Genomic DNA, 27,845 nt, shown 5'->3' with positions numbered 1-27,845 from the left:
CTACTTTTGGTTATTATATATAAAATAACTTTTTTCCCCTCCCCCTCTCACCCTCAGAGCTGTGCAACAAACCCATGGATATAATGTTTCTCCTTGATGGAAGTGCCAATATTGGAGCATCAGAATTTGAGGAAATGAAGAGCTTTGTGAGGGCATTTATTGAACGTGTTGTGGTTGGTATGTATCTGTCTTTCAGCTCAGACACAGAAATGTGCTTTTTATTCTTTTACTTGTAGGGGACAAACCAGGATCCTGTGTTTTCTCAGCAGTATTTAACAAACACAGATTTTTTAAAAATCAGAACTGCTCTTTTTTTTTTGATTCAGCATTAAACCATTTCTATGGAGCAACTGCTGTTATTGGTAGTGTTCATACATGCTTTACAAAGCACTGATAAATAATCATTGTGCTCTGTACATAAATACCTGAAGTAGGAGGCCATGAACAGCAGTATAGCCAGTCACTATAAACAACATTTTGCCTGGTTCAATTTTGCAAATTCGGTATTTTCTAACTGTCTATATGTCAAAGAGCAGCATAATTTGGAATTTCTCTTCATTCACCTTCACAGGTCAAGCTCCCTGGATTCACTTTGTTCCATGCACATCACTCCAGTGCTGTAGGAGAGGGGGAATTGGACATTAAATGATCCAGGGAGCTTGGCCCATCTGACATCTACTGCTTGTGCAAAACAATGTACGTGTTAAAAAAGAAAAAAGGGGGGGGGAATATTTAGGCAATTTTAACATGGAAAAGGAATAATACTGAATGGAGATCAATAAAATAAAATTCTTCAGTTACTGTCATATTGATCTGGGCTAAAATACTGCATACTGACTCCGGATAGAAAAACAGCTGTTTCCAGAAGTATATTTGCATATTTTTTCACCAGGGAATAGTTCAGTTTTGATCTTTTCACGCTCTGATGGAAAACCACTTTCCAGTTGTGCCTAATGTAAATCACAATGCCAATGTCTCCTTTAGATTTAAGACATTCATGTGCACTGCCTAAAGTGGTTTTTTTTTTCTGCTTCAGGCAATTCTTCAATTCATGTATCAGTTCTCCAGTATGCCAGGGAAAATAATCTAGAAATTTCATGGCACATGCCTCAAGAGACTGACAGGCTTGTAGAGATGGTGCAATCCATTCAACAAAGGGAGCAAGGTCCTACCAGACTAGGTGAGTGATTTTGTGAATATTGGTGTTTAAACAAGAGGGGTAACAAAACCCTAAGGAATGCTAAATACAGGCTGGCTAAAAGCACCAATTGATGCCATTGTGGTGGCATTTCTTGTTAAGGTTCAACCTCTTGTTATGGTTCAATTTTCTCTATTAATATGTATTCATAGGTAACACAAACTATGGTTTGTCTTTAATGTATTTTGGAAAGAAGCCTTGAAGTAATGCTCAGGATTTGCATTCATTATCTTTCAAGCAAGCAAAGCATAATTAAGAAGCAAAGACTTTGATCATTAACCTTTCAGTGCTGGTTAGTTGATTAGACATTTAGGTGCAGAACTGCTCATGCTGACTTCAGGAGCTGCCCTTGCCAGATGTTTGTGCTGAGCCAGTGTAACCCATCTGGTTGAAAAATAGCAAAATAAGTTATATTCTGTGTGGTTCACTTCCTTCATCCAAGTTGCCATGCTGGTTCCACAGGGACTTGGACTGGGACAAGACTGGGGATGGTGCCAGGGAGCCAGGAACAAAGATTGCCTAAGGCAGCACCTCAGCTGAAGAGTTACTTGTGAACTGCCGTCTTCTGTTCCAGACAGACAGGTCCACTTCAGTTTTCATGTGCTAAAACATCAGAGATTTTCCACTGGGTCTGTGCACACACAAATATCAGTTGCAGGGTTCAGCAAAAAAATGACTCTTCTACAGCATCTTTCACCAGATATGAGAATTTTGTTCTTTTGGATTGGAACCAGATTTATTCTGATAGTCACCTAGTATCAGGGTCCTATAAGAGTTGAGGAATACACAGATTTTTGGGGTCTTTGGACTATAAAGAGTTATTTGTACAGAAAAGTGCAAAGTAAAATCTGACTTCCATAGTTCACAGGAGGATTAGCTCTGATTGCTTTCTCAGCCTGGAGAAATAAAAATACCAGATGGCTGATGAGACTTCTATAGGCTCATTGTGGGATGAATTGTTGCATACAAATAGATAAGTTTTGTGAAGCCTTCCACGTAATGTGTAGAGAAAGCCACACGGAACTGCAGGATAAACAGAGCAAACACGGCCTTTGGGAAATGAAATGGAGAAGTAGCCACATGACATCCTCGTTAGTGATTTGTTTATGTCTCATTGGAAAATGCTCAGAGTCTGTGACTGTGGTATAATGAACCAAAGTGGAATAGAGTAGAAGTAGTTCCTCCCAAATGAAGTAATGAAAATAAGTCACTGTGGTGCTGTCCTGCTCCTTGTGATGTGTGTGGATGTGGCTGGCTGTGCAGGAGATAGCATTCCTGGGAAGTGCATGGTCACTCAGGCCCTTCTGGCTGTGCTTGGGCCTCTGGAAATGCAGAGGCTGCTTGACAAGTGTAGATGGCCCAGTCTGGATGCCGCATTTTCACAGGAAATCTTTTCTATCCTTTGCTTGATCTGAATTTACCCATCAAAAAAATATCACTGCTGTCAGAGCAGAGCTGTTTCTTCTTATTTGCACTGGCTGTCCTATGGCAGAAGAACAATTCAGTGAAATCTTTATTCCATCTTGATCCAAATTCTATTTTGGTCCACAAAGCTCTATATGCAGAGGTAATTGTTGCTGCCACTGCAAAAGCCTTACTGTAGAAAACATTCCCTTTCCTGCATCATTTAGCCATAATGAAATTTCAGGACAGAGAGGTTTCAGTTGTAAGAAATAATGAAAAACTACTGAGTGTGTGAGGGCATAGAAAGAACAAGCAAGAGCAGCCTATACTACAAATCTTTCCCATGCTTGTGCAGTGGGGCCGTTCAATAACATCAGGCGAATTTTGGCTCAAGTAATCTATCAGGAAATAGCTCTGGGGCTATTCAGACATCATGAAATCATGTACAACTTCACATAAGAAACAACTGGAAAAGAAAAAAAAGAAGGAAACTAGCTAAACACTAAAGTGATGTGTGAAGAGAACTGAGGATCACGTAAATGTGTCTCTGTTCAGCATTTGTGGGTGTTTAGGAGAGTCACAGGGAGCAGACTGAGCAATCCCTACAGTAAATACTGCTTAACACTTTATAAAAACATTATTTTGCTTCCTTATAGCCCTAGTAAAACTTGTTCATTTAGGCTGACATTTTCCTGCCTCAGCCTCAAAATTTGGAGAAAGCATGTTTTATGTGGCTCAGCTGTATAAGAGCATTTTTAGTGAAAGAAATATTTCCCTTCCGTCCGTCCCCCCCCCCCCCCCCCCGCCCCCCAGAAAAAAAAAATCTTAAATTTATATTTTTCCTCCAAATTTCCATCACTATTAATATATTTGATTAACAGCATTCAGCTTTGCTGTCAGGATTAAGAAGGTATAAATTTCATTCTCCTAAACCTCACCTGTGGTTTTGGAAGCAAAGGCGCCCCCATAGCACTTTTCACTTTCCATATTTTTCCCCAAATGATGCACTCTATACTGAATTTCCAAAATCTTGCTCCTCATCACCTAAGGTCAGCAGCTGTCCTGATCAGAGGGCTCCTACCCACTCACAGAGACTTCCATTTGTTCCCCCATAAATATTGCTGAACTGGTGGTGCCAGCTTCTTTTTGAAGCCAGTTTTGAGTGCCACGATCTGCCATGAACTGTTTTAATTCATGCCTTTCCGTGTTATTTTTTTTATTTTTTTATTTTGATTGATTTATTTTCTTTTCCTAATTCATTTTTTACAAGGTTTGTGAGTTGAACAAGCTCCTGGTGGAGTCTGGGTTCATCAGAAACCCTTGGTGGTAAGAGAAAGACAGGATTTGTGACCTGCAGTGCAGAGGTTTTTGGGGCCTGTTCCGTTCAGTGGTGTTGGACTGACAGGTTTGGGCTGCTTATGAAAAGTTCAGCATATGTTAATCAACATGTGTTAATGCCAAAATATCAATATTCATATACCAAGAACTGACCACTTAAAGCACTATGAGATCAGTTTTCTGTAGCTGATTTGTTTAAGAATTAAAATAATCTTCTGTTTTCAGTGAAAAATCCCAATTCAGTGTCTAGTGAAGAGCTTGAATTAAGATACAAAGACCAGTTTCAGGATTGTGGACCTGGTCTAGTGGAAGATGTCCCTACCCATAGCAGGGGGTTTGGAATGAGATGATCTTTAAGGTCCCTTCCAACCCAAACTGTTCTGTGATTTTATGATTCTGTGATTATCGTCATGGGGAGTTGTTCCTGGTCAGACAGGTCCTTGATTTAAATAGTTGCAGTCTGGAATACCCACCATCCAGACAGTATTGGCTGCTTCTGTATCACTTCAGGTTCTGAGGAACTATTCCTTTTTTCTTCCCCAGACATCTTCAGGACCTGTGGGTGATTAAGATCTCTTGCAGTATTTTTTTTTTTTTTTGGTCAAAATGTTGCAGAAATGTTAGAGAAACCACTGAGGTTGCTTAAGGCACAGATTCACAAGTTCCCAGCAGGAACCTCCATCTAATTGGATTCCCCCTCTGTCACAACTCCACAGACCCTCATGGGGCTTTACATTTCATTCCTTGTTTCAGACAAAATTAAAGAAAATAATTGCAAAGGTTGCTCTTAGGAAGTTTTTGCTTTCCCTGAGGCATTCACCAACACATTAAATGTCTGTGTGTTACAGATTGGCTAATTCTGGGATGAATCTTCATTTGTATTACTTGGATATATTTCAAATATTTCTTGGGCACCTTGTGTTCATTCAGTTAATTCCATGATGTCCATGATTGCTCCCAATCCAATATTTGTGATTCAGATTAACATGCCTTTTTACACATCTTAACTCTTCCATCCAAATCATTAATGAAACTATTCAATAAGGCAGAATCTAGTGTAATTCCCTGTAGAGTCCCAGTAAACACCTCCAACCCTATTCAACAGATTGTCTTTTGTCCTTAAGGCTTGTTTATGTCCATTGGATCAACTTGCAGTCCTTGCAGGAACCTCTGTGTGAACCATTCTGAGTTGTTACTTCAGAATACAAGTTTAACTTTAAAATCCATCAGGTGTCAAGTCAACCAGGAAAAGGTTCTTTTAAAGCCTATTCCAACTTTCAGAATTTTGACATCAAATATTCATAGTCATTATTAAATGATTATTCCAAATGTGAGCACTGAAGGATGGGGAGAAGATGCTGTTCTGTGCTTGGAATGATTGGTTTGTCCTTTCTAAAGTTGCCTGTTTGGTTCAATCGGATTTTTGTTTTTCTTTTTCATTTATTTGCATTTTTTCCCCATGGACATGCCCAAGGAATGGCATTCATACCCCACTGACTGAGGAAGGCTGGGGGAAGGCTACTGGGGGCTCACCACCTTTGGTGGGCTGAGGAAAGGGCTAAAATGGCTGGAAATAACCTGGGCTAGTTTAATATGTTCCTGCCCATGGCAGGAGAGCTGGAATTGGATGATCTCCTTCCAACCCAAACCATTCTGGGATTGTCTTTATCTTTCCATGCTGTGAACACTCTTTCCAGTCTCAATACAGCCTTGTACATGTTGTTGTTTAATTCAGTGTCAATACTTTTATTTCCTTTACAGGTATAAAAAATGTCAGGTTTCTGTTATGTTGCAGTCTCACAGTATGAAAATGTTCAAGTTGGTTGCTTTTAGCAGTGAATAGCTTTTATTGTGGCCTCTGAGGGATTTGTTATTTCCCTCTGTGGTGAGATGGAGAGACAAAGACCTGAGAAGTGACAGCTTTCAGCTTGGGATGAAGACTTTCTGAATCCCTCTAGCAGGACAAAAGTGTTCATTTGATCATGTCTTCAGACACCTGGCTCTTTTCTCTAGAGCTGGCTTCAAAATAAAGGGAGAAATCTGAAGAGTTTTTACTATGCTAAATCCAATTTTCTGTGCATTAAATTGAGTAACTGCTTTTGGGGCCTTTGAAATGGTCACTGGTTCTATTGCAATAGTACTTGATTTCTTTATGAGAAATTATAAAAATATTGGAATATTTTTTGTTTTCAGTTTGCAAGTATGTATGGAGTTTCTGACATTTTTTTAATGTGAGAATAAGAAAAATGGAGCAGGAGTGGCTGCTGACCGCATCAACCACACAAAAGTCAAAGGGTCATTAAAGAAAGCAAACACAGAAATTTCAAGTACTTTTCATAAATGAATGAAAAATCACTCATGATTCTTACTGTGCAAAAGTTTAACCTAAATATATATTTGAAAGTTAAAAACTGAAATACTTTTTTTTTGGTAATTACTTGCAGGACTAAAGGGAAATGAGTCAATCTTCTGGCAATCTCAGGGACTTTGAATATAGTCATATTTATTTGCCATATTTTGTTTTATCCTTTGTTATTTCTTGCTAATGGGCCATTCTGTATCCAATATTTACCTTGGCAGACAAAACCATTTGTAGAAAGGATTGTGACACAGCTGTTAATTGTGGGATTGATTGTGGGACATGAGTTAATACCTGAGGTTAGTTATTTTTTGTGGTGAGGAGCAGTAGTTTGTGAGATGGAATCCTCATCACCCAGCTAATAATGGTGTTTTAAGATGTGTTTTGTTGCAAATAGAAAGACATTCAGAGTTTTGAGGTTTTCACTGAATATCCAACTGCTGTTCCTATGTTATTGAGTTACTGAATGGTTTGCTTTGAAACAGACCTTCAAGATAATCTCATTCCAATCCCCTGCCATGGGCAGGAACACCTTGCACTATCCCAGGTTGCCCAGTGCCCCCATCCAGCCTATCCTGGAACACTTCCAGGAACGGGGTAGCCACAATTTCCCAGGGCAGTCTGTTCCATTGGTGCCTCAAGATCCTCTGAGTAAAAAACTTAATTGCATCAAATCTAAATCTCTCTTCTTTTAGTTTAAAACTCTTCCCCTTGTCCTATCCCTACCTGCCACTATAATAAGTTGCTCTCATTCTTTTTTGTAAGCCCCCTTTAAATACTGTAAGGCTGCAGTGAAATCTCCCTGGAGCCTTTTCCAAACTGGACAATCCCAGATCTCCAAGCCTTATCAAAAATCAATGTGTTGAGTGAGATTCCTAGTTTGTCCATGCTTGCAGCAGCTTGGGAAAAGGTTTTTTGCTTCTATCACTGAAAAGATGTGGGTGACATGGTGCAAGAAGACATCAAGGATACAAAATGCTGAGGTGTGCTAAGGTGTACTGTGCTGGTGAATTATCTACAGGCTGACTTCCAGTGTTTTATAAATGCATTTGTTACTATAAATTGTACAGCGAATTCCTCAGACAAACCTATTTTTGCTCCAGTTACTGCAGATTAGTCAGAGGAAATACTCTTTCAAGTGTTTATTATTCACCAGTCACTGTTTGCCCTGAATGTCACATCAGTCACGCCGTTCCATTTCTACTTCCTGACCTGATAACTTCCAAGCCCAAAGGAGCTTTTAAGAAAGCTGCATATCACGATTCCCAGTGTAAATATTTGTGCAAATACATGTCTAAATGCAAGTACTAACAAAGTGCTCTCTTGCTGAGGTAATAATTATCAACAAAAATTTGCCTGAGTGTTCACAGATGTTAAATGAAGGGGCAGCAGCTTTTAAGCCAGTTTGTGATTTGGTAGCTCAGGTAGAATTTCTTTCAAAGTCTTGTAAGGTTTTGTTGTTTTTTCTTTTTTTTTGTTTTGTTTTGTTTTTATTTTCATATGGATCACCCAGTTGTATTATGGATTACACAGAGTTTAAATTTGAGAGTTTGCTGGTAATGTGGAGGCAAGATACGGAAAGGTGATGAAATTAGGGAAGCAGTGTATCTTTTTTAGGAGTGAGAACAACTTTTGTGAACAGCTCAGGGTGATGCCAAGCTGTGGAGCAGCTCGCCACTGGATGTCAGTGTTGCTCAGCAGTTTGAAGCAGGAATCTGATCTCCACGTCTTCTATCCTTTAGGGATAGAAGATACTTCTATAGATACTTTTGGGAAAGGTAACTGCTTAAGTGAGGAAGGTAAATTTGTTATTGTGGCTAAGGAAAAGGAAAAGAATTCCCATCGCTGCACAGATTGAGATGGTCTAGGAATGGAGTTAAGGATGGTCCTTCTGTGTTTGGATGTCTTAATAAATACTGGAAGGTTTATAATAACTGAAATCTTTCATGTAGCTGCAATAAATAAAATATTAAGAATAAATATTTTTCACTGCCTACTAGCATAACACACTAAAGCAATATAAGATTAAGTTTTATAGTCTTCTGTGGCTTTTCTATTACCTCTCTCATTTCTCTCTTCATTTCTTGCTAGGAAGTGCCATTGATTTTGTGGTCCAGAATGCAATGTCAGAATCCCATGGGGGCAGACCCAGCGCATCAAAGGTTGCGATCGTCATCGTGTCGGGGAGCTCACAAGATGCTGTGGACGCTGCTGCCCTTTCTGCAAGAGTGAACAGTAAACCTCATTTCACTGCCACTATTTATAAGTAGAGTTGTTACTTTTTAAGTGATGAGCTAGAACAAAAGATGGAAAATTAAGACACTGGTGTGTTCACGTAAGTTCTGGAGTTGCTCTGCGTAGTGCTGTGGTAAGGAACAGACCTGAGCAAAGCATGCTCTGCGAAGATGCCTTTGAGATACTGGGAAATTCAGGACCAATCTGCAGTTAAGGCTGACAGCTTCCTCAGGACGCACAAACTGGCAGCATTTCATTTTCCAAGAAACTGTGGGCAGACAGGGATAACAGAAGTGTGGTCTAGTATCATAGATTCAATACTGTTGTAGTACAGTGAAGCTTGAAAGGTTCACTCAATAATAATAATAATAATAATAATAGTGATAAATAAAAATAATAATCATAGATAATAATAATAATTAGAGGTCTTGATAAGATTCTGCCCTGACCTCTACAGGAATATACTTTTGCTATCAGTGTCCTGCCTGATGATTTTTCAAGTTTTCTGGCTGTTGTTTCTGCACCTCAGCTTCCTCAGGTGTTCAGCTGAGGAACTTTGACTTCATTTGAAGATTGCTCTGGGAGTTATTGAATAAGGCATGGACTGTATAACAACTATCAACTGTAATTTTTAATTAAATGGTTTGAAAATAATCCAATTGCTGTGTAACTGAAGAAAGAAAACAGCATATTGAGATTTTTTTTTTTTTTCATTTAAAAAGAGTGAAGATGTTGTCATTAATTCTGCAGCTGTGTTTTGTTGCCCATGAATGATCTTGTTATGCTTGGGAGTAATAGAGCTCATCTTAGCTAACAGTGTGATTAGAGCAACACCATTTCAGCCCTTAGTTACCTTTAGCCAACATGAGGAGAATGATGCAAGTAACACATGAAAATTAAGCATTGGAGAAAATATTTTCCCAGGGTTTTTTATTTTCTTTTTTTTTTTTTTTTAAAGAAGCATATAAAAAAATAAAAGTGATATAATCTTTGTGTTGGAAAAGATCTTTAAGATCCTCATGGCCAACCATTAACCAAGCACTGCCAAGTGCCACAGCCTTTAAATACTTCCAGGGATGAACACTCCACATCTATGAGCAATGATTTTCTCCTGTGCCTTGCCTATTTCAAACCCTTTCTCTTTTCTTAGGGGTGTCCCTGTTCCCCATTGGTGTTGGGAACAGATATGATGAAGGGCAGCTGAGGACTTTGGCGGGGCCATCTGCTGCTAACAGAATCATGAAGCTCCAGAATTTTGAAGATTTGTCCACCATGATCAGATTGAACAGTGAATTTATCAAAAAAGTGTGCATGGGTAAGTCCAAAAGGTGTGACCTTGTGTCTGGAGCATAACACAAAAATTAAAATGCAAAGCCAGAATTATTTTTCTTTATATTAGAAGGCAATCAGATGCTGTATTGTTAGTGCACCCCTGACAACCATAACAAATGCTGATCTAGACCACCACCATCACTTAGGTGTGAAACCAAATATGAGCCCTTTACATATTTATCCAGTTGCTATTCCAGTTAGCCCAATTCCAGCAAGGTTTTTATTACTGCCTAGGCTTGAACTTTTGAGCTACCATCTTAATAAAAATCAGTCTTGATAAAAATCTCGATAAAAATCTTGATAATCAGTACTCAATACTGATTGACAGACACCAGGAAAGCTGAAGCTGTCATGAATGAATGGGGCGTGTTTCAGAAATGTTGTGAGCAAAGATTTCAAGTTATGTGTTTTTCAGACATTATTCTATGTATGTCTACAGAAAATTCAGCTGAAATAGAAGGCAAAAAGAAAAATAATAAAGAATTTGCTTTACTGGGGAAAGAGATACCGGGAAGAAAAGGTGTAAAATGTTTTAAAGAAGCATTCATTTATTTGTAGATGACAACACTCCTCCTCTAAGGAACACAGCTTCAACACTGACCTGGATTTTACTTCTTTTATCTCCTTGGTCTGGATATAGATAATTTTCCCTCATCCAGTTCTTATTCCTGTTCCAATAACATCCACACGTTCTCACCACAAAGCCACTGCTTCATGGTGTTAGTCATTGCACAGGTTTTTGCCAGCATTACAAGAGCTTAGTTACATCTCCACTACAATAAATGGACTTTTTTTGTGGAGCCAAAGACCTCTGAGAATGAGGAAGTTGCAGAGTGTTCACAGCCCAGCTTGGAGATATCCGATCAGCCTCCGCTGGGATCACTTCTGGCGTTTTAAAATCTCTCCAGAGCATCAAACAGCTGCCATTTTCTAGATTTAAACAGCTGCCATTTTCTTTCCTGTCTTTTAAAATAAGCTTTTAAAGATGCATTTCCTCTCTTCACACTGTAAAATATGTGATTTTTCTTGCTGTAAATTACATTGATCCAAGATATAGGATGGGGAGCAGGAATTTGGAACCAGTAACTATTTTCTTATTGCAATCTGTGCTATAACCTATCAGTACTAGAGGTGAAAGCATTGTACTTTTTATGAAAGCTTTTCCAACAGCTCAAAAAACCTTGAACTATAGACATCTTCAACACCTAAAATCTGAGAATTTCAGCTTTCCATTTTGCTAATGGTGAAGACTTTGCTAGGGGATGAAAAACTATTTTTTTTGGTGGGGATTTTTTTTTATGTTTGTTTTGTTTTATATAAAATTTCATACAATCTGTAAAGTGTTATTTTCCCCTCTAGATTCATACAGTTGGATTTCTTGTGCAGTGAGAGTCTTACCTTTTGTATGGAAGTGTACCAAATATAATACCATTAAAAAAGGTTTAAAAGAGTTCCTAAATGATTTTAAAATACATTACTTATCCTGGAAAAGACAGAACAGAGAGTGATATAGGATAGCATAGTCTGGTATTCTACTAAGAGCTTGCTAGTCAGTGTTTTAATTTCCTAGAGATTTTGTCATGCCATGGTACAGAAATGAAATTGCTTCCAAAAGATCTTTAGATGTGTAATGAGAGCGCACAAAAACAGAAACTGCAATTCATTGGTACCCTGAGACCATTTAACTGATTATATGAAAAAAATGCTCATCACAGTCATGCCTGAATGTAAGGAAACAGATTTTGAGTGTTCTTATTGCAACTATTTGCATAGATATGCTCTACTGATCTTTCTGCAGGTGTGGAAATTCTCATTACCTGCCAAATTCCAGTAATATTCTCAATTGATCACAAGATTCTGAGGCTGGGCTGTGCCTCAGAGCCAAAGCCATGCTCATCCTTTAAGCACCATCTAGGCAGAGCTGTGTGCAAGGAGTGCTGTAGAATTGCAGCCCAGTTGTTGCTCATGGAGTATTTTGGGACCACTGTCATTGTTCGTGCCTTTTGTGACTTATTCTTGTACACTTTGGCCTGCAGATTTCAGGTAGGGATTCACACACTCTAGCACAACCCCCCCAAACTTCTCACACCTTAAGTCAAATTTTTAAATAAGTATCTGTATTTTGGTGACCACTACTTAAAAGGTTAGATAAGGGAGTTGGATGACTAAAAATGTGTCTGCTTCTTTTTCAGACCCAGTCAGAGAATGCATAGATGAGGATGGAAACAAAAAGGGAGTAAGTACATTGCCTGGATTTGCCATCTGGCTTTTGAGTTGCACAGTTTGTGCAAGAGCATGAATTTGTTCACAGAGAACCTGAAACAAAAAGTGTGGGACAATATAAAGAATTATCTTGGAGGAAGAAAATGTTGGCTTTTGAACTGGTGGGATAACTTTGCACACAGAGGAGACTTCCTCTAACATCACCTCATCTTGGGGAGTGTTGAATCTTATTGAAGTCAGTGCAGAACCAAAAGTTGTGACAGTGTTTGTCTTCCCTGACAACAAAAATGCATTTCTATCTCCTGGTGAGAGGACTTCTGGGGCAGCTACACATGGCCAAAATAAAGGTGCATCTGCCGGGTCATTGTCCAGCCCCTGTCCTTCTGCTGAAATTACAAATATCTTGTCCCTGTGACGATTTTACAGGAAGATAATTATTGTGTGATTGTTCTGTCTCTGGGGAAAATCGTCTCTTTAGCAATGGAATCAAATTTCTTGGAGTTTGTTTGTGCAAAAGTTCTTATTAGTACTGAGAAAATGTTCAGAAATGTTAGTAAACTTGTTTGATCTCTCAAAAGTGATCCCACTTTAAGAAATTGATGTTCCAGGTGTTATGATATCTTAAGTGAAATGCCAAGGTTTTTCAGGGTGTATGATACTTCATGCATTAAAAAATATTAGCATAAGCTTGTGCCATATTTTCTAGTAGGGATCAGTTATGAATTTTTCTCTAGGATCCATCTTGGATTTCCAGTACATAAAAAAATTAATTTGATTTTTCATTTGTGAAGATATGACTGTGAGGAAGGATGTGGCTAATAAGTGAATATGAATTATCAGAACACGGGAAATATATCAAAGCTGCCTTACATAGTTAGCCTCAATCAGCTGGTCAGAACACAAGAAGGCTTTAGCTAAATCAGACACTAAGTATAATCTGATGGCTTTGAGGCTGACAGCCTAATTGAGAGAAAAAAAACAACCCAGCAAACAAAAGCTAAACTTGAAAAACTTTATTTAAAACCAAAAAATAATCAGATTCTTGTCTGCAGTTTGTAATGCATGTGTCCAGGCCGCTGGGCTCTTAGCAGCAGACACAGGTACATGTAGATAAGTGCTGGGAAGGCTAAACTTGAATTTCAGACATGTCAGGTTTCATTTTTGGGGGTGATAAACTTAAAGCACAATTTCCATTCTGGCTGAAATGCTTTTCGAAGGAAACAGACCAGGCTCCAGTCCATATAAAAATGAACCACACTTTCAAATGGCAGCCTTTAGGGGGATTTGGAGTTGCCTCCTCTGTCAGCCAGGAAAAATAGGTGTTATAAGGCACTGTGAGGCCACAGCTTTCTGGAGCATCCCATGAAGCCTGCAGGACACCGTGGAAGTTCTGCCTCTGTGGTGCAGCATCCCCAGCTGTGCCTCACTCGCTCTAAGGTGCCACTGCTCTGTTCCCCTCCTCCAGCACAGCCCACAAATCCACAGGGAGGAAGAATCAAGGCTCTTCCTTCCCTGATTCAGAAAACACAGGCTTTTATATCAGCTTCATAATCTTTCAGGCATTGCTCGGAGAATTCTTGCAGGAGGCTCAGCTCCCCAGCCGGGATGTCTGTCATGCACCTGGAGATTGCGGGAACTGATCTCTTGCAGTTTGGGAGGAAATCTGAATTCTCAGGATCAAAAATCTCAGCCTAAATCCTATCAGTGTTGGGAATATTATGATTTGTTACTTTTTCATGTTTTGGTTTGTTATTACCCGTACCCTGGAAGTTACTGTAGAAGGAATATTCTTGATTAAGGTCATTGTTAGTAGCAGATCAAATGTGCTGGGTCAGGCCAAAAATCTGTCCAACGCCCTCTATGGTGTGGCCAAAGGGAAGCAATGTTAATAAATACATATAAAAATTCTCTTAGTTATCCCAGCCAGAAACAATTTGTTACTCATGGACCCTGAGCTGCAGGTGACACCTTTATGTATTTGATAGTGTTTGCTAGTTTTGTCTTCTGTGAGTTTGTTCAGCTGCTCTTTGAATCCTTGGAAGATTTTAGTACTCATCAGATCCAGTGGCAAAGGGCTGCAGGAGTGTCAAACATAGGCTGTGTAAAGAATCAGTTTTGATGTTTTAATTTGCCAGCTGGGAGAATATCAGAACAATTATGAGAAATTATGAGAAATGTTTTTTTTTTTGGACATAGTTAATTTTCATTAGTCTTGACATTTTTGAAATTCAAAAATTTAGAAGCAGGCATAAAGGTGATAATAGAAGTGTAGGTTTTTGTCTTATTATAGTTTATTTCCTCAAGAAGTGATTTGTAGAGCAATTTGCATTTCTAGGCTGTTTAAGGTGGCAAACCCCACATTCCTGAGCTGTTACCATGGCTCTTCTAATATTGTTACACTCTTGGCTTCAAAAACAGGCAAACAAACAAATAACCTATCCAAAACTAAGAGATAAGAGCCAAGGAAGCTGCTGAGGTGCATGGTTCTCTCTCCTGCAGATGCACAGTGAGACACAGAGTGTGCACATCCAGGTCTGTAGGTTCAGAGCTCCCTCAGAGAGGAAGACTGAGGCTTCCTGCAGTGTCCTGGCAGACTTATCCTTCACAGCTTAGAAACCCTGATTTTGCTTTCCTTTCTGTCCTGCTTTTGTTCCTACATTTTCATATCAATTGGGATTTAGGCTTTGTCTTCAGAGTCCCTGTGTTTTCCTCTGTACTAGGATTCTTGGGGCTTTTATATCCTTCAATTTATTTATTTTTTTTTAACTGTCCTGTGCTTTGCGTTTCTTGTCCAGCTCTGAGATGTTTTCTAATAAATGTCCTAATAAAGAGTGAAATAAAACCAATTAAACATGTATGGAAGTCAGACTTGCACAGCTGTGTATGTACCCTTCCAGGTGCTCCAATTTTAGTGAGCTGTAGGAGAGACAACTAATTAAAAAGCATTCTGTCTTTTCCTATATAAATACTTTTGCTGTCCTAAAAGCTTCTCTTGTTCATTTTTCACAGTCTCCTGTTGTAATCCGATACCAGAGGTATAAGGAATGTCTTACCTGTCCTGTGACCTTCCCCTGTGACCTTGTAGCCCACCTAGAGTTCCGGTATTCTGAACTCAGACCCCCCCTGTCCTCAACCCATTGGCTGCCGGCCAAAGCCACTCCCATTCCCTTCTCCTGAATTCCCCTTTCTCGGAGAGAATCTCCCTCTTTCCTGCCACACCATCGCCATGGAATAAACCTGAGACCTGAAAGAGCCTCCTTTGTATCCTTTCTGATCCATGCAGATACTTTGTCTGATCTTTAGTATTTAAGAAAAAGATACAAAGCATCGTTGCAGTCTCCTTTATGCTCACAAGCCTGAAAAAAGTATTAAGCAACTTCCAGTTGCCTTCTCAAAGTCCTGAAACATAAAACAAGTAAATTAACCTGTATTTAATATGTAGTTTTTTGTGGCTGCAAATCTGGCAGCTCTTGTTTAGACTTGATGGCAATCTGTAGCTCAGAGACAGAGAAATACTCTCATAATGACTAAAATAACACGTGAATTTTGTTGCTACCTAGGTGTATTTTGTCTCTTTTTTCTTCTCTTCTATGGGAATGATGGTGAAGCTGTGAAGGGCAGGATGGGAGATGGCCATGCCCAGTAGCAATTCTCTTTTCTTCCCCACATTTCTGCTTATGAACTCCAAGGAATGTTACCCAGCTCACAGAAGCACTGTTTCACTTGTACTGGTGTTTCTGGACCCATCTTTGCAGAGAGAGCTCTGGAAGTGCTATTTCCCACATTTGGGGATATTTCTGGGAATGGACACCTCAGGGATGAACACTGTTTTAAAACTCATCCAGCCTATTCATGGACTTTGGAGGTCTGCAGGATTGGGGCCAGAGAGCCTAGCTTTCTGCAGATAGCAATCTTGAGACACTCCACATCTATTTCTCTGTCATTTATTATGTACATAATCTTGGTGCCTTAAAATTCAGACTGTCCTTTAGAAAACAGGAATATATTTGACATTTAATTCTTTAGCTCTAGAAATCCACTATGTGCAGCTAATAACACTGATCTGGTAAAGCAACCATTTCCCTTTGGGAAGAAAGGAGCTGTTTAAAAGTTTTGGAGTTGTTGATAAAATACGATATGCCATGCTTTCCTACTTTGGAACAAATAATAATTCCTGCTGTGCTCTGACCATCTGTGGCTAATGAAAACTAAAGGATTTGAAATTTAAAATAAAGCTGAGGGCAATTCTTTGTTGACTCTGCTCTCAGTGCATGCTGTAGGATGGCTAAGCTCTAACTATAGGTGGTTGGAACAAAATATCTCCTATTGTAGACTGTTATGTTTAGCTTGGAATTTCAGCCTGCCTTTTTGTGTTTCTAATTTAAACTTTCTCATCCTCATGAAATCCTTAATACAGTGCATTCCATTATTTATTTTTCCAAGGGTAATGTAATTAGCACTGCTGTCAGGGTCACTTCACCTTCTGGCTGTAGCTGTGTGAGGCCAGCCAAACTTTGCATTTTTGGTTTCAATTGTTGCATATCTGCGTTCCCCTCCCTAGCCTGGTGATAAATGGATATTGCCAGACCAATGCCACACTGTAACCTGCTTCCCAGGAGGTTACACAGTTCTGGAGAGTCACCACATCAACTGTGAGAGGATGCCAAAGCCTGTGTGTCACAGCAACCTTCCTGCTGTTAAGGTGGAGGAAACCTGCGGCTGCCGATGGATGTGCCCATGTGAGTATCTGTCTTTTCATGTGTGCTTCTCCCTTCCCAAACCTAAAATGTGTGATCACAAATGTCATGCTGAGTGGAGTTTCTCAGCCACTGAACACTTCAAAGGTGACCAGGGTGGGAGGAATTGCTGTTTAATTGTTGTACAGTGATTTAAACAAATAATTAGGCTTGTGAGAGCCTCACTGATGCTGGAAGGCCTGATGCTACTTGCCAAGTTCAGGGCCACACTGGGATTATTTTTTGTATTAGTAAAGTGACAGTGTTTTATCAGGGAATCTCACACTCAATTTTCAAAGCTGTGTGAACTGGATAGCATGGATAGAATGGGAGCAACCAGGAATTTATTTCAACAAGCTGTAAGTAAGCAATGAATTCTTGGTCCATCTTGAGGCTTGAGGATTTGTTCTGCCCTCAATCAGGCAGGTGTAGTACAAAAACATCAACAAGAAATTCTCCCTGCCTCCAGATAACCTCATTTGGAGTGTCTGAGCAGAAACGTTGAGCACTGTGTGATTGGTGCCTGGGCTGGGGTGACTGGAACAGGAATTAAGTGCATCCACTCACATTTACAGGGTTAGAGGGTTGCAGCCCTGAGGCTGGTGATGCATTTAGTAAAACATAAGTGGGTTTAAATCTAAATTCATAAATTACTTCTTAAAAGTTGATCAGAACCCTGTATATATACACACACAACGCTTCTTCACAACACCTAACCTCAATTTTACATGTTGTCTGCTAAGCTAGTTGATTTAAGTACAATTTCTTCCAGCCACTGCTTGAGATACCAAAGCTCTTACTTGGATTTTGATCCCTGAATTCCTAGACATACAAAATTCTTTATACCCCAAGTTTTAGCATTTCCTAAAAGTGTATTCAATGACCTAAACAATTCAAATCTAACATTTCTGGTTTGCCACATACATTTTGAAAAAGTAGAAATATTTTAGATGGGTAGTCGTAAGTATTTTATAATGTTTAAAAGATAGTCTTAGTGATGCCTACCCATAGGAAATGCATCTTGATTAAATTTCTTGATCCTAAACACATAGATAGCAACATGAGACCATTACTTCTGGAATGCAAGACATACCTTCATGAAAAACCTTCTGAAAGGATGAAATTAAAAGAACCTTTCATACCATTAGCTGATTATCATGAAAAGCCCCTGAAAGTTCACTTGAGTTAAGATGAGCTGAGAGCTGTTTATCTCTTTATGAATTTAATGAGCCATGATAGCCCAATTATTTTTTTTCTTAATGCTGTACAACTTGTGAAGGAAAAGTAGAAAGTTTTAATATTACAGGAGAGGGAACAAAAAATCCCCAACCTCCCCCAGCTGATTAAAACACCCCATGGTTCAAGTCCTCTTTTAATGACTGCTCAGTGCAACCATGGCAGTTCTGTGCCAACTAAAGCAACATCTGTAGCAGCCAGAAAGATTGATTCTGATGCTGTGTTAAACAAAATTCACAGCAATCAGAAAAGCAGAGATGGGCATAACAGAGGAGGTGCTGAGTAGGAGTTCAGTGTGAGGCAGCATCTCTGTTGTTATGGAAGGTTGGGCCACCCGTGAAAATGCTGCTAAATTGACTCATGATTTACTCATTTAGAGAACGAAAACATAATTTCCAGCCATGGATTGACAGTGTGGGTGATGTGACAAATGCTTCTGCAAAGAAGTCCTTGAAAAAGTGTTCTTAGGTCATCTGAGTTCAGAGGTTGATTCAGGAGTTACCGTGCAAAGGTGCTTGTTTGCTGAACTAGTTACAGATTTTATAGCAACATGATTTGCAATGTGATTCATGGCTGTTGTGTGCTCTTGGACTACTTTGAAATGGATCACATTAGTGCATTTTGTGCTACAGAAACCTATGAGAAATTTAAAAGGATTCCCATTATCCTTATTGTTTTTTTAAATGTCCATGAATAAAAGTAAAGATTGAGAAACGTGGATTTATTGCTAACTCATTTAATTGTTATTTATATATGAACTTTATAAACACTTACAGTAAAATATCTGAAGATGCTCCAGTGCTCCATAGGGATCCCTCCCTCCCTCCCTCTGGATGCTGTTTTTCCTGGGAAATCAAATTTGAAGATCATTGAATAGGAAAAAGATTATTCTCAGCTGAAAGCAAAGTACTGAATTATTAGCAATGGCAATCTTCCTCCTTACATGTTTTGCTGGCATTGATTTTATTGTCCTTATTACCCTTTAAGCAAGAAATTTGAAAGTATATGAGCTAGAAGCCTCAGGTTTTGTTTTGGTTCTTCTGGGATTATAATCTTCCTTGTTTTCCAGTTTTTGAAGATGAGGAAGTGTTTATAGCCCAACAAACAGGTTGTCAGCTGGCTACTGGTTTATCCTATGCATATTATTTCTCTGCAGTTTTCCTGTTTTCTGTCTGAAAAACAAAATTCCTGGGTATCAACTTGTGACGTGTCTGATATGGGTGAAATTGTTATTTGGAATCAAATGTAACACTGTACAGAGTAGAATGCAATAAAAAGGTTGAACAGTGTATTCCAATCCTTCTATAAACAGGGAAGGGATTTTCCCTCTTTCATTTTTATGTAAAATCTATTACTAAATCATATTGAAAAAGTTTTAGACAAAGGAATTTTCTACAGGCTTATCCAAATCTTTTTATAATACTTATTGTTCCCAGACAAAAAAACACCTCCACATGTGATGAAGTATTTACCAAAGTTTCTTGTCAATGTTTGCTGCAGCATTTACAATTCATTACCTTCCTGTCTTTGCCAATTAGTTGGTTCCCCAAGGCCACAAAAGTTGTAAAGACACAGCAAAATTAAAAAAAAAATGCCCACATTTTTTGTTGTTGTTGCTTATTTTCAGGTGTCTGTATAGGAAGTTCATCTCAACATATTGTCACTTTTGATGGGCTGAATTTTAAGCTGACTGGCAACTGCTCCTACACCTTATTTGAAGACTTGCAGCACAATGTTGAAGTCCTGCTCCATGAAGGGCCCTGCAGAGCAGCACCCAGGATGAACTGCATGGACTCCATTGAAGTGAAGCATCGTGGTGTGGCAGTGCAGCTCTTCAGAGACATGGCAGTGAGCAAACTCCATGAATTCATCTGTGCATTGTCTGCTCCTGCTGCAGAGCTTAGGTTATGGGGGATGGGGGGGGGGGGGGGGGGATATCTTCCCTTGATCCAGTTTCATCCTATTTTTAACATCTCCGTTTCATGATACAATCGGTGTTCACATAATAAGCCAGGCTTGTTTCTTATGTTGTTCTTCCTGCTGTGCTGGTGTGCCAATGTCAAGAACGTGAGATTTGGCTGTGTGTCTCTGGCAATTCTGCCAGAAAGGCAGGATTACAGACAGGGCACACTGCGCTCTGATTCCTCCCTTTTGGTAGAGGTCCTTCATGTTCTTTGGTGCATGGAAGAGCACTCTGTTCCTCAAAGAGCTGTACCTGTCTGGCCAGCTGAAGGTTTAGGGAGTTGCTTCTCACCTTGTGTGCAGCTGGACCTCAGCATTAGAAGAAAGAGCAGCTTAGTATATAATAAATCTTTTTTATAGGCAAAGAATATTCAAACTCAACTCATTTTTCAGTCTCTGGCTGCTCAGACATACAGGAGTTGGCCAACTTGCTAAAATGATCTCTTCTTGCTCTTGTAGCAAAATAGAGTGGACCAAAACACCTACACCAAGTTCTGCATGGTGCTGGACAGCCTTGACTTCCACTGAGGCATCACCTCACAGCATGAGGTTGTTTGTCTGTAAACATGTGTTGCTCAAAGAGGGCACTTATATAAGAAAATGTTGGAAGAGTTTTTCATGCAATTCACAGGATAAAGGTCAAGTACGCCTGTATGTTTTTAGACTCAATAGAAACCTTCAGCTGGCAAAATTGTTTCTTATGTTCAGTTGGATCTTCAGGTATTTGTCAAGTCAAAATGACAATTTTGACTCTGAAATTGGGTTGATTTGGAACTGGTTGCTAGAACTGATGTGATGATTTCACCTTTTTTTCTTAAACAGGTGACTGTTAATGGTGAAAGGGTTCTTATCCCCTATTCCAGCAACTTGTTTGAAATCACTGCCTATGGAGAAATAATGCATGAAATCAAGTTCTCTCTTCTTGGACATAATCTCACATTTACTCCAAGAAACAATGAATTTATTCTGAGACTTAATTCAAAGAGCTTTTCTTCAGGAACAAAAGGGCTTTGTGGTAAGTTTGAAAGTTAGTACTTTTAACAGCTTCCTACTTGGGCTTGAACTTCTATTTATTTTATTGCTATTGTAAACTCTCTGGGTGAACTGGTCCCATACTTTTGGGGGAATATTGGAAATCTGTGTAAGTTTTTCTACTCTCATCCCCAATGTAACAACTCACTGATGCCCAGTAATTCTTTTGAAAGAGAAGCAGAGACAGCTTTATGCTTTTTCTTGCTTCAAGTTATCTTTTCAAGGAGATTTGTGGATTTTTGATGAGGGTTTAATTTTAGATTCTTACAAATTCACTCCTGTGAGAAGTATGGTCAATGAAGGTGAAAAATTTGAGGGGGAATCTGCTACTTGAGTGAGTTAATTCTACACATCCTCAGTGATGTAACCTATACAGAGATTGCAACTCTGTGGCATAACCTGTACCTTCTTTAGCAAGGGAAGGAGAAACAAGACCCAGGGAATTTATTGACAGCAGCTATAAGGAATATAATGAATTCCTGGAGCTACTCGATCGGTGTCATCCATCCCATCCCTGTTTTTTTATTTCCCTAGGTTTATTTTAGTGCCGATGATTCAGAGATTGTTCTTGTCCCTTTCCTCCCCCAGGGCTGTGTGACCAGAACCATGCCAACGACTTGACACTGCGCAATGGCTCAGTCAGTGCTGACAGCAGCGCATTCATCCAGGACTGGAGCGCGCTGGAGCCAGGCCGGGCCTGCGAGAGCCGCAGGGAGGAGCGCTGCTCCGAGCGTGCGCCCGGTCACTGCCACCTGCTGCTGTCGGCAAGCTTCCAGCAGTGCCACAGCATCATCGCCCCCAGCATCTTCTACGAGGCCTGCATGGAGAGCAGCTGCCTGGAGGAGGAGGCCTGCGAGATGATCACGTCCTATGCCCACATCTGCAGGGAGTACGGCGTCTGCGTGGACTGGAGAGCGCCCGAGCTTTGCCGTAAGGGTTCACTCTGTGCTAGAGCTGGAATCGCACTGCTTTGGGACATCTCGTCCCTGTGATGTTAATTTATTTGAATGTTTCAGGTCAGGTGTATTGTACAAGTGGTATTGCAGATCTCATAACTGGTTGGTCACCCGCTAAGCTGGATGTTATTGAAAGAAGTGTTTCTTGGTAAACTGCTAACTGTTGAAATTCCAGGCTAGAGGGGAATAAAGGTACTATGAACAAATGCCCACAGCTATGTTGACACTTCCTGGCTCTGCAGCCACTGAAGCTTTGAGGCACCAGGTTTGGGCTGAGAGCCTTTTGGCAGCAGATATCATTCCTTTGATACAGACTTTCTGAGGTGGACAGAGAAACTCCTACCTTGGAACAGTGGAACTGCTTCCCAGCCTGTCACTGTCATACCTGGCACAAAATAAGACTTTTCTTTGTAACAGTTTCACAAATTCCTCCTGTTTCCATCAAAACCAAAACTTTTGAGAATGTGGTGGCAGGGCAAATGTGATTTTAAGTTTCTGCTACAGGGAAAAATGGGGAAAAGGCCTCTCTCTGGTGTTGTTTCTTGCCAGGACATGCCAGCTAGGCTGACTGAATGAGCTGTAATTGTCTTTGCAAATCTGGTTCTCCTTCTGCCTGGGTTTTTGTGTTTTGGAGGTTAAAAGTTTGTGCTGTGGGAAAGCAATGTAGCAGAGTGTGAGTATTGCACATTACCAGAACCCAACCAAGGCAAGCATACTCCCATGCTAGAGCCAAACCCAGGCATCTGTTGCTTTGTATACCTTCTCTCCTAAATTCTTACAGACAAATACTTCTTTCTCTTCCTGTTTTATTTTTTCTCCTTCTTTTTTGTCCCTTTTTCTCCTGAAAGCTCTGTTAGGAGATATACCTCAAGATCTGCCAAAAATGTGAGGTATAATAAAGTACAAATAACTTTTGAGGTGGCTTATTCTCCAGTTTCTCTAGTTAGCCTTTCTGCAGTGATGGTTGCAGACATTCAGGTAGTCCCTCAGCATGTCTGTATTAGTCAAGTGCCTTAGATGTGGATCTGTAGACATTTTCTTTCCTAGCTACTTCCTCAAAGAGTGCCTTGGTGTCCCAGTTGTTTTTTTCACCTCCTGTCTCTCTAGTTGAGTTGTTTTTTGTTGCTTTGCTTTTTTTCTGTGAATAATTTCAGAACTGGAGAGCCAGCATTCTGAAGGCATGATACAAAAACAACAACAACAAAAAAATGTAAAACAAATGGTTTTTTTCATGTTTTAAACCCAGACTGAAGGAATGATGGGATAGGAATTCAAGAATGTCAGTGTGAGTTTGGCATGAGCCTCCAGTTAATGCTTGAAATATCTTTCCAGGATCATAGGTTATTGAACACAGTCTGGTTGGAGCATAGTTCTAGAAAACAGAGAGAGAACATTGCCAGCCATTTTCCAAATTCAGTGCCTCAGCCAGACTTTGCAAATTATAATGTCCAAAGCTGGATGTCAGAGATTACCTTAATAACTTGGTGCAGTTTTCAAATTCTTGTATGATTACTAGCCTGTACAAGGATGGACAAAGAACTGCTCATTTTAACACTAATTGCATAAAAGTCTTAAGTGTCCTAACAATAACATCATCATCCTTCTTTCGGCAAATGCCTGTGTACAACTGCCAAAAATTTAAATTGTCAACATTTGATTTACCCAAGTTGCATTAATCACTGCAGCACTACACTACAGCTTAATAATCACTCTACCACTCTATGTTTAACACCAGTAGCACAGTTCTGGATTACCTTGCTTCCCTTCTCCCAGTGCACTGAATTCCTGTCATTCTTGAAGAATTTACTTGAGGTCTTGTCATGCCATATTGGGACATTCCAAGGACTACAAATCCTTCCTGATTGTTCTTCCTGGGTGGGTGAATAGACTCTCTGTAATTCAGATATATTCAGCCTGTGAAAGGGAAGGTTTCAGGGTGACCTCACTGTGGCCTTGAAGTTCCTGAAGGGAGCCACAAGAAAGATGGAGAGAGACACTTGACAAGGGCCTGGAGTGACAGGACAAGGGGAATGGCTTCACACTGACAGAGAGCAGGGTTAGATTGGATATTGGGAAGGAATTGTTCCCTGTGAGGGTGATGAGGCCCTGGCACAGGTTTCCCAGAGCAGCTGTGGCTGCCCCATCCCTGAAGTGTTCCAGGCCAGGCTGGATGGGGCTCTGAGCAAGCTGGGATAGTGGAAGGTGTCCCTACCCATGGCAGGGGGCTTGAACAAGATGGTCTTTAGTTCCTTTCCAGACCAAGCCATTTTATGATTATATGTAATAATTTGCTTTAACATTGAACGGGTTAATGTTAAAGACTTTCTTTTCTGTCTCCATTGGCTGCTAGAAGAGTGTTTGTAGACAATTGAGCTGATGAATGTTTTCTTGTTTGTTTGGGAGCTCTGGTTTTCTTTCAATGTTTTTTGTCAGGGGATTGAAAGAAAGTTTTATTAATCTCACAGCAGTCACAGACTGGGAAATAAGAGACACTTTTTTTTTATTGAAGCTGTAGAGAAAATAGACTTAAGGGAATACAAAGTATGGAAGCTATGTCCAAAAGTTTTTTAATAGCTGAAGCCCTAATTTTGTCTTTGCCTTTAGAGACAATATCCTCAGGTTTGTGAACATATCGGTAAAGATTTTCTGTTGCCTTGCAGGGCTATGCAACTTTCCTTGATTCAATTAATTATGTTAATAAGGCAATTCAGTTAAAAAGATGCAGAAATCCAACTGGATCAGTTTTGAAGTACCAAATGTTCTGTTAGATTTCTTTAGTTCTATGGGAGTACTGCAGCCTATCAAGTGGAAAAAAAAAAATTAATCTTTCTTCAATACTTTAGTCTGTTCTGGATGCCTTTTAACCATACACATAAGGTTATAAATTCTTATGTCTGTGGCCCAGTGTTGGAAACAAAATTTGACAAGTGAACACTCATCTAAACTATTGTATCATTTTTGGGGTGAGTTGTTGCTGCTGATTGACGTGACCTAAAAATGTGGTTTGCTGATTTGTGCTGCAAGGGACCAGATCCATTCACTGGGTGATGGCTTTCTAAAATTGAAATATTTCTAAAGAAAGCTTGAGTGGAAAGATTGATCAGCATTTCCTTAGATCTCTTTTGACAACGTTGGTGTTTTCTTCTCTGTCTTGCTCAGCAATGAAATGTGCCCCACATCTGACATACGACCACTGCCACACAGCCTGTGTGAAGAGCTGTGAGAATAATACCAAAATCAGCATCTGCAAGGATTATCCCACGGAAGGCTGCTTCTGCCCAGAGGGAAAGGTGGTTTTTGGTGACACCTGTGTTAGTGAAGAAGTCTGCACTCAGTGTGTCAGTGAGGATGGCACACACCATCAGGTAAACTACATGCACAGCAACCTCTGGCTGTGGTTGGAGTTCACACCTTTGAAAGCAAATCTGTTTTCCCTTTGGATAGTTTATTTTCTAGCTCAGTTCCTCCTAATCTGCTGGCAGTCAGCCCCATTTAGCTCCCCTAGTGTGAAATTGGCTGGGACTGGATATAAAGATCACAGCTGGGACGGTACAGACCTGGCAAGGCATGACAATTCCATGTGGAGGGGAGATCTAGAGGGAAGAGAGGAAGAGTAATGGCATAAGTGAATATTTACCAAGATAAACATCTCCATTCAGCAGACTTTTACGAGTAATGACAATTTAATCATAAATCTGAATCCTTCACTTAACAAATATTGGATTGTCTTTGCAGAGCTCACTGAAATCCTCATGAGAAGCAGTGGAGAGACAGGCATCAAACTCTTCTCCCTGTGACCAGGGACAGGACCCAGGGAAGGGTGGAGCTGGGTCAGGGGAGGGTCAGGCTGGATATCAGGGAAAGGTTCTTCCCCCAGAGGGTGTCGGGCACTGAACAGGCTCCCCAGGGAATGGTCACAGCCCCAAGGCTGCCAGAGCTCCAGGAGAGTTTGGGGAATGCTCTCAGGGATGCACAGGGTGGGATTGTTGGGGTGTGTGTGCAGGGCCAGGAGCTGGACCCAGTGATCCTTTTTGGGTCTTTTCCAATTCATGTATTAAATATTTCCAGTGATTGGTGGGAAGTGGTGAGACCGAGTCAACCTTATGTCAAGTGATATCTATCATCTATTTTTTTTTATTTTTTGAGAATTATTCCTTTGATGAAATTCCTAATTTTGGTTTTACAGAAAATCCACTTTGCTTAGTTAAGGCAGCCCTTTCTGTGGCAGCATGGGGTTGGGAAAAGCTGTGGATGCTGGATACCAGACTGCGGTGACACTGTTGATTCCAGCATCACACAGTGGGTGTGTCCCCTGTCTCAAACTCTTCCCTGTATCCCTTGTTCCAAGTAACAGAGGTGGTTCTTCCTCACCCCCACCTACTCACCTCTTAAAGTTTGCACTCAAAGATCAGCCAGTCCTCTTGAAGCCACATTTTTATTATAGAATTTGAAGAAGAAGAGATTTTAATTGCAGTGTTTTATGGGCTTTAGATCTTTAATGATATTTTTGGGGAGGTGGAGGACTGGGGAGGATCAGCTCATGAAGCCATTTTGCCTCTTTATCATTGCAGGCTTAGCTTTGTGAGGAATACAACAGGCACTTTGGTCAGGATTTCCTTAATCTCCTTCTTCTCTTCTAGTGTTCATTCTTCTGTTCTTTTCTGCTTTAGACTGTGTTTGGCTTATGGGATTTTAGTCCTGACACTCACACACAGTGGCTTAAAGCATGTAACTGTCTCTCAGTATAGGTGCAATATGTTTAGATTTCTCCTTTTTTTTTGTCTTCCCATCTCTAAAGGTCTCAACACAGTTAGTTTTAAACTATGTGCCAGAGTTTTCCAGATAACAGCATTTTTTTTGTGGCATCCTGACCTGTTCTTCATGTTCTCACCCAGAACCTGGATTGGTTGTGCAAATTAAAATGTCTGATAATGCATCCTTCCACTCTTACCTTCCTATTCACATGGGTGTTAAATGTGCATTGCTTGTGTGGGTAACTACAGCTTTAATATCAATGATTTCTGCTCTCATGGGAAGGAGCAGTGATTGAAAAACTTACCCTCTTTACTGGTGGTTTCTGAATGCGCTCATGACTCCCAGGTAGTCACCACAGTGATGATTTCAGTTTTAGAGGTGATATAGTGCTTCTCCAGTCTTCAGTCCACTGGAAAATCAAGTGATGACACTCCATATAGTCTTGATATAAAAATATGCACTATTTGTTTCTCTGTATTGAAGACTTATTAATTAGGGAAAGCAGACACTTCTCTGTATTTCCCAAAATAATGCTGTTTCCCTTATTACCACTGAACATGCAATCATGGAATGTAGTTGCACCAGTCCACTGCTACTCACAATAGCCTGCAACTGCATTTATATCTGAGCATTTTTGGTGCTTAATGGTAATTCCTCATCCCATCCACACATTCTTCACATCTTTTCCTAAATTGGCACACTACAATCATTGCAGAATTGTCTCCTTGGTTTTTTGCTGTTATCAGAACAACCAACCCTTCATGGATAAATCTTCATAAATCTGATTTTCCAGCTTAATGTTACTCCCCTCACTCACTCCCATCCCCTCATACCAGTGACCAGAGCATGGGATTTCTATCTAACACTCTGTTGGGATTTTTTTCCAGCACTTGGAAACATGGATTCCTGAGAATGAGCCCTGCAAGATCTGCACGTGCCTCGATAACAAGAAGATAAACTGCACGGTCCGACCCTGCTCAACTGTCAAACGTAAATTCATTCATGTGATTGGACTTGACCTGATGTTTTGGTTCCTGGCTTCCTAGTTCTTACCCAACCTTGTTTTATGGATGTTTTCT

At 40.1% G+C, this 27,845-nt stretch overlaps 1 protein-coding gene across 1 annotated transcript in view; it reads left to right on the top strand.

Annotated features, from left to right (window-relative positions):
- VWF (von Willebrand factor) overlaps positions 1-27,845 on the top strand; it is a 119,440-nt gene that overhangs the window by 68,368 nt on the left and 23,227 nt on the right. Inside the window, exons 29-39 of the mRNA XM_079303773.1 lie at positions 58-177; positions 1,037-1,180; positions 8,391-8,534; positions 9,685-9,849; positions 12,059-12,102; positions 16,651-16,828; positions 19,689-19,909; positions 20,846-21,038; positions 21,644-21,985; positions 25,171-25,376; positions 27,654-27,756. Coding sequence (XP_079159899.1) covers positions 58-177; positions 1,037-1,180; positions 8,391-8,534; positions 9,685-9,849; positions 12,059-12,102; positions 16,651-16,828; positions 19,689-19,909; positions 20,846-21,038; positions 21,644-21,985; positions 25,171-25,376; positions 27,654-27,756 — 1,860 coding nt within the window. The remainder of the gene's footprint in view (positions 1-57; positions 178-1,036; positions 1,181-8,390; positions 8,535-9,684; positions 9,850-12,058; positions 12,103-16,650; positions 16,829-19,688; positions 19,910-20,845; positions 21,039-21,643; positions 21,986-25,170; positions 25,377-27,653; positions 27,757-27,845) is intronic.

The sequence above is a fragment of the Erithacus rubecula genome, assembly GCF_903797595.1.
Source record: "Erithacus rubecula genome assembly, chromosome: 4".
NCBI classification, from domain to species: Eukaryota; Metazoa; Chordata; class Aves; order Passeriformes; family Muscicapidae; genus Erithacus; species Erithacus rubecula.
The sequence above is the reverse complement of the archived record's forward strand: the minus strand, read 5'-3'. Positions and strand labels throughout refer to the sequence as shown.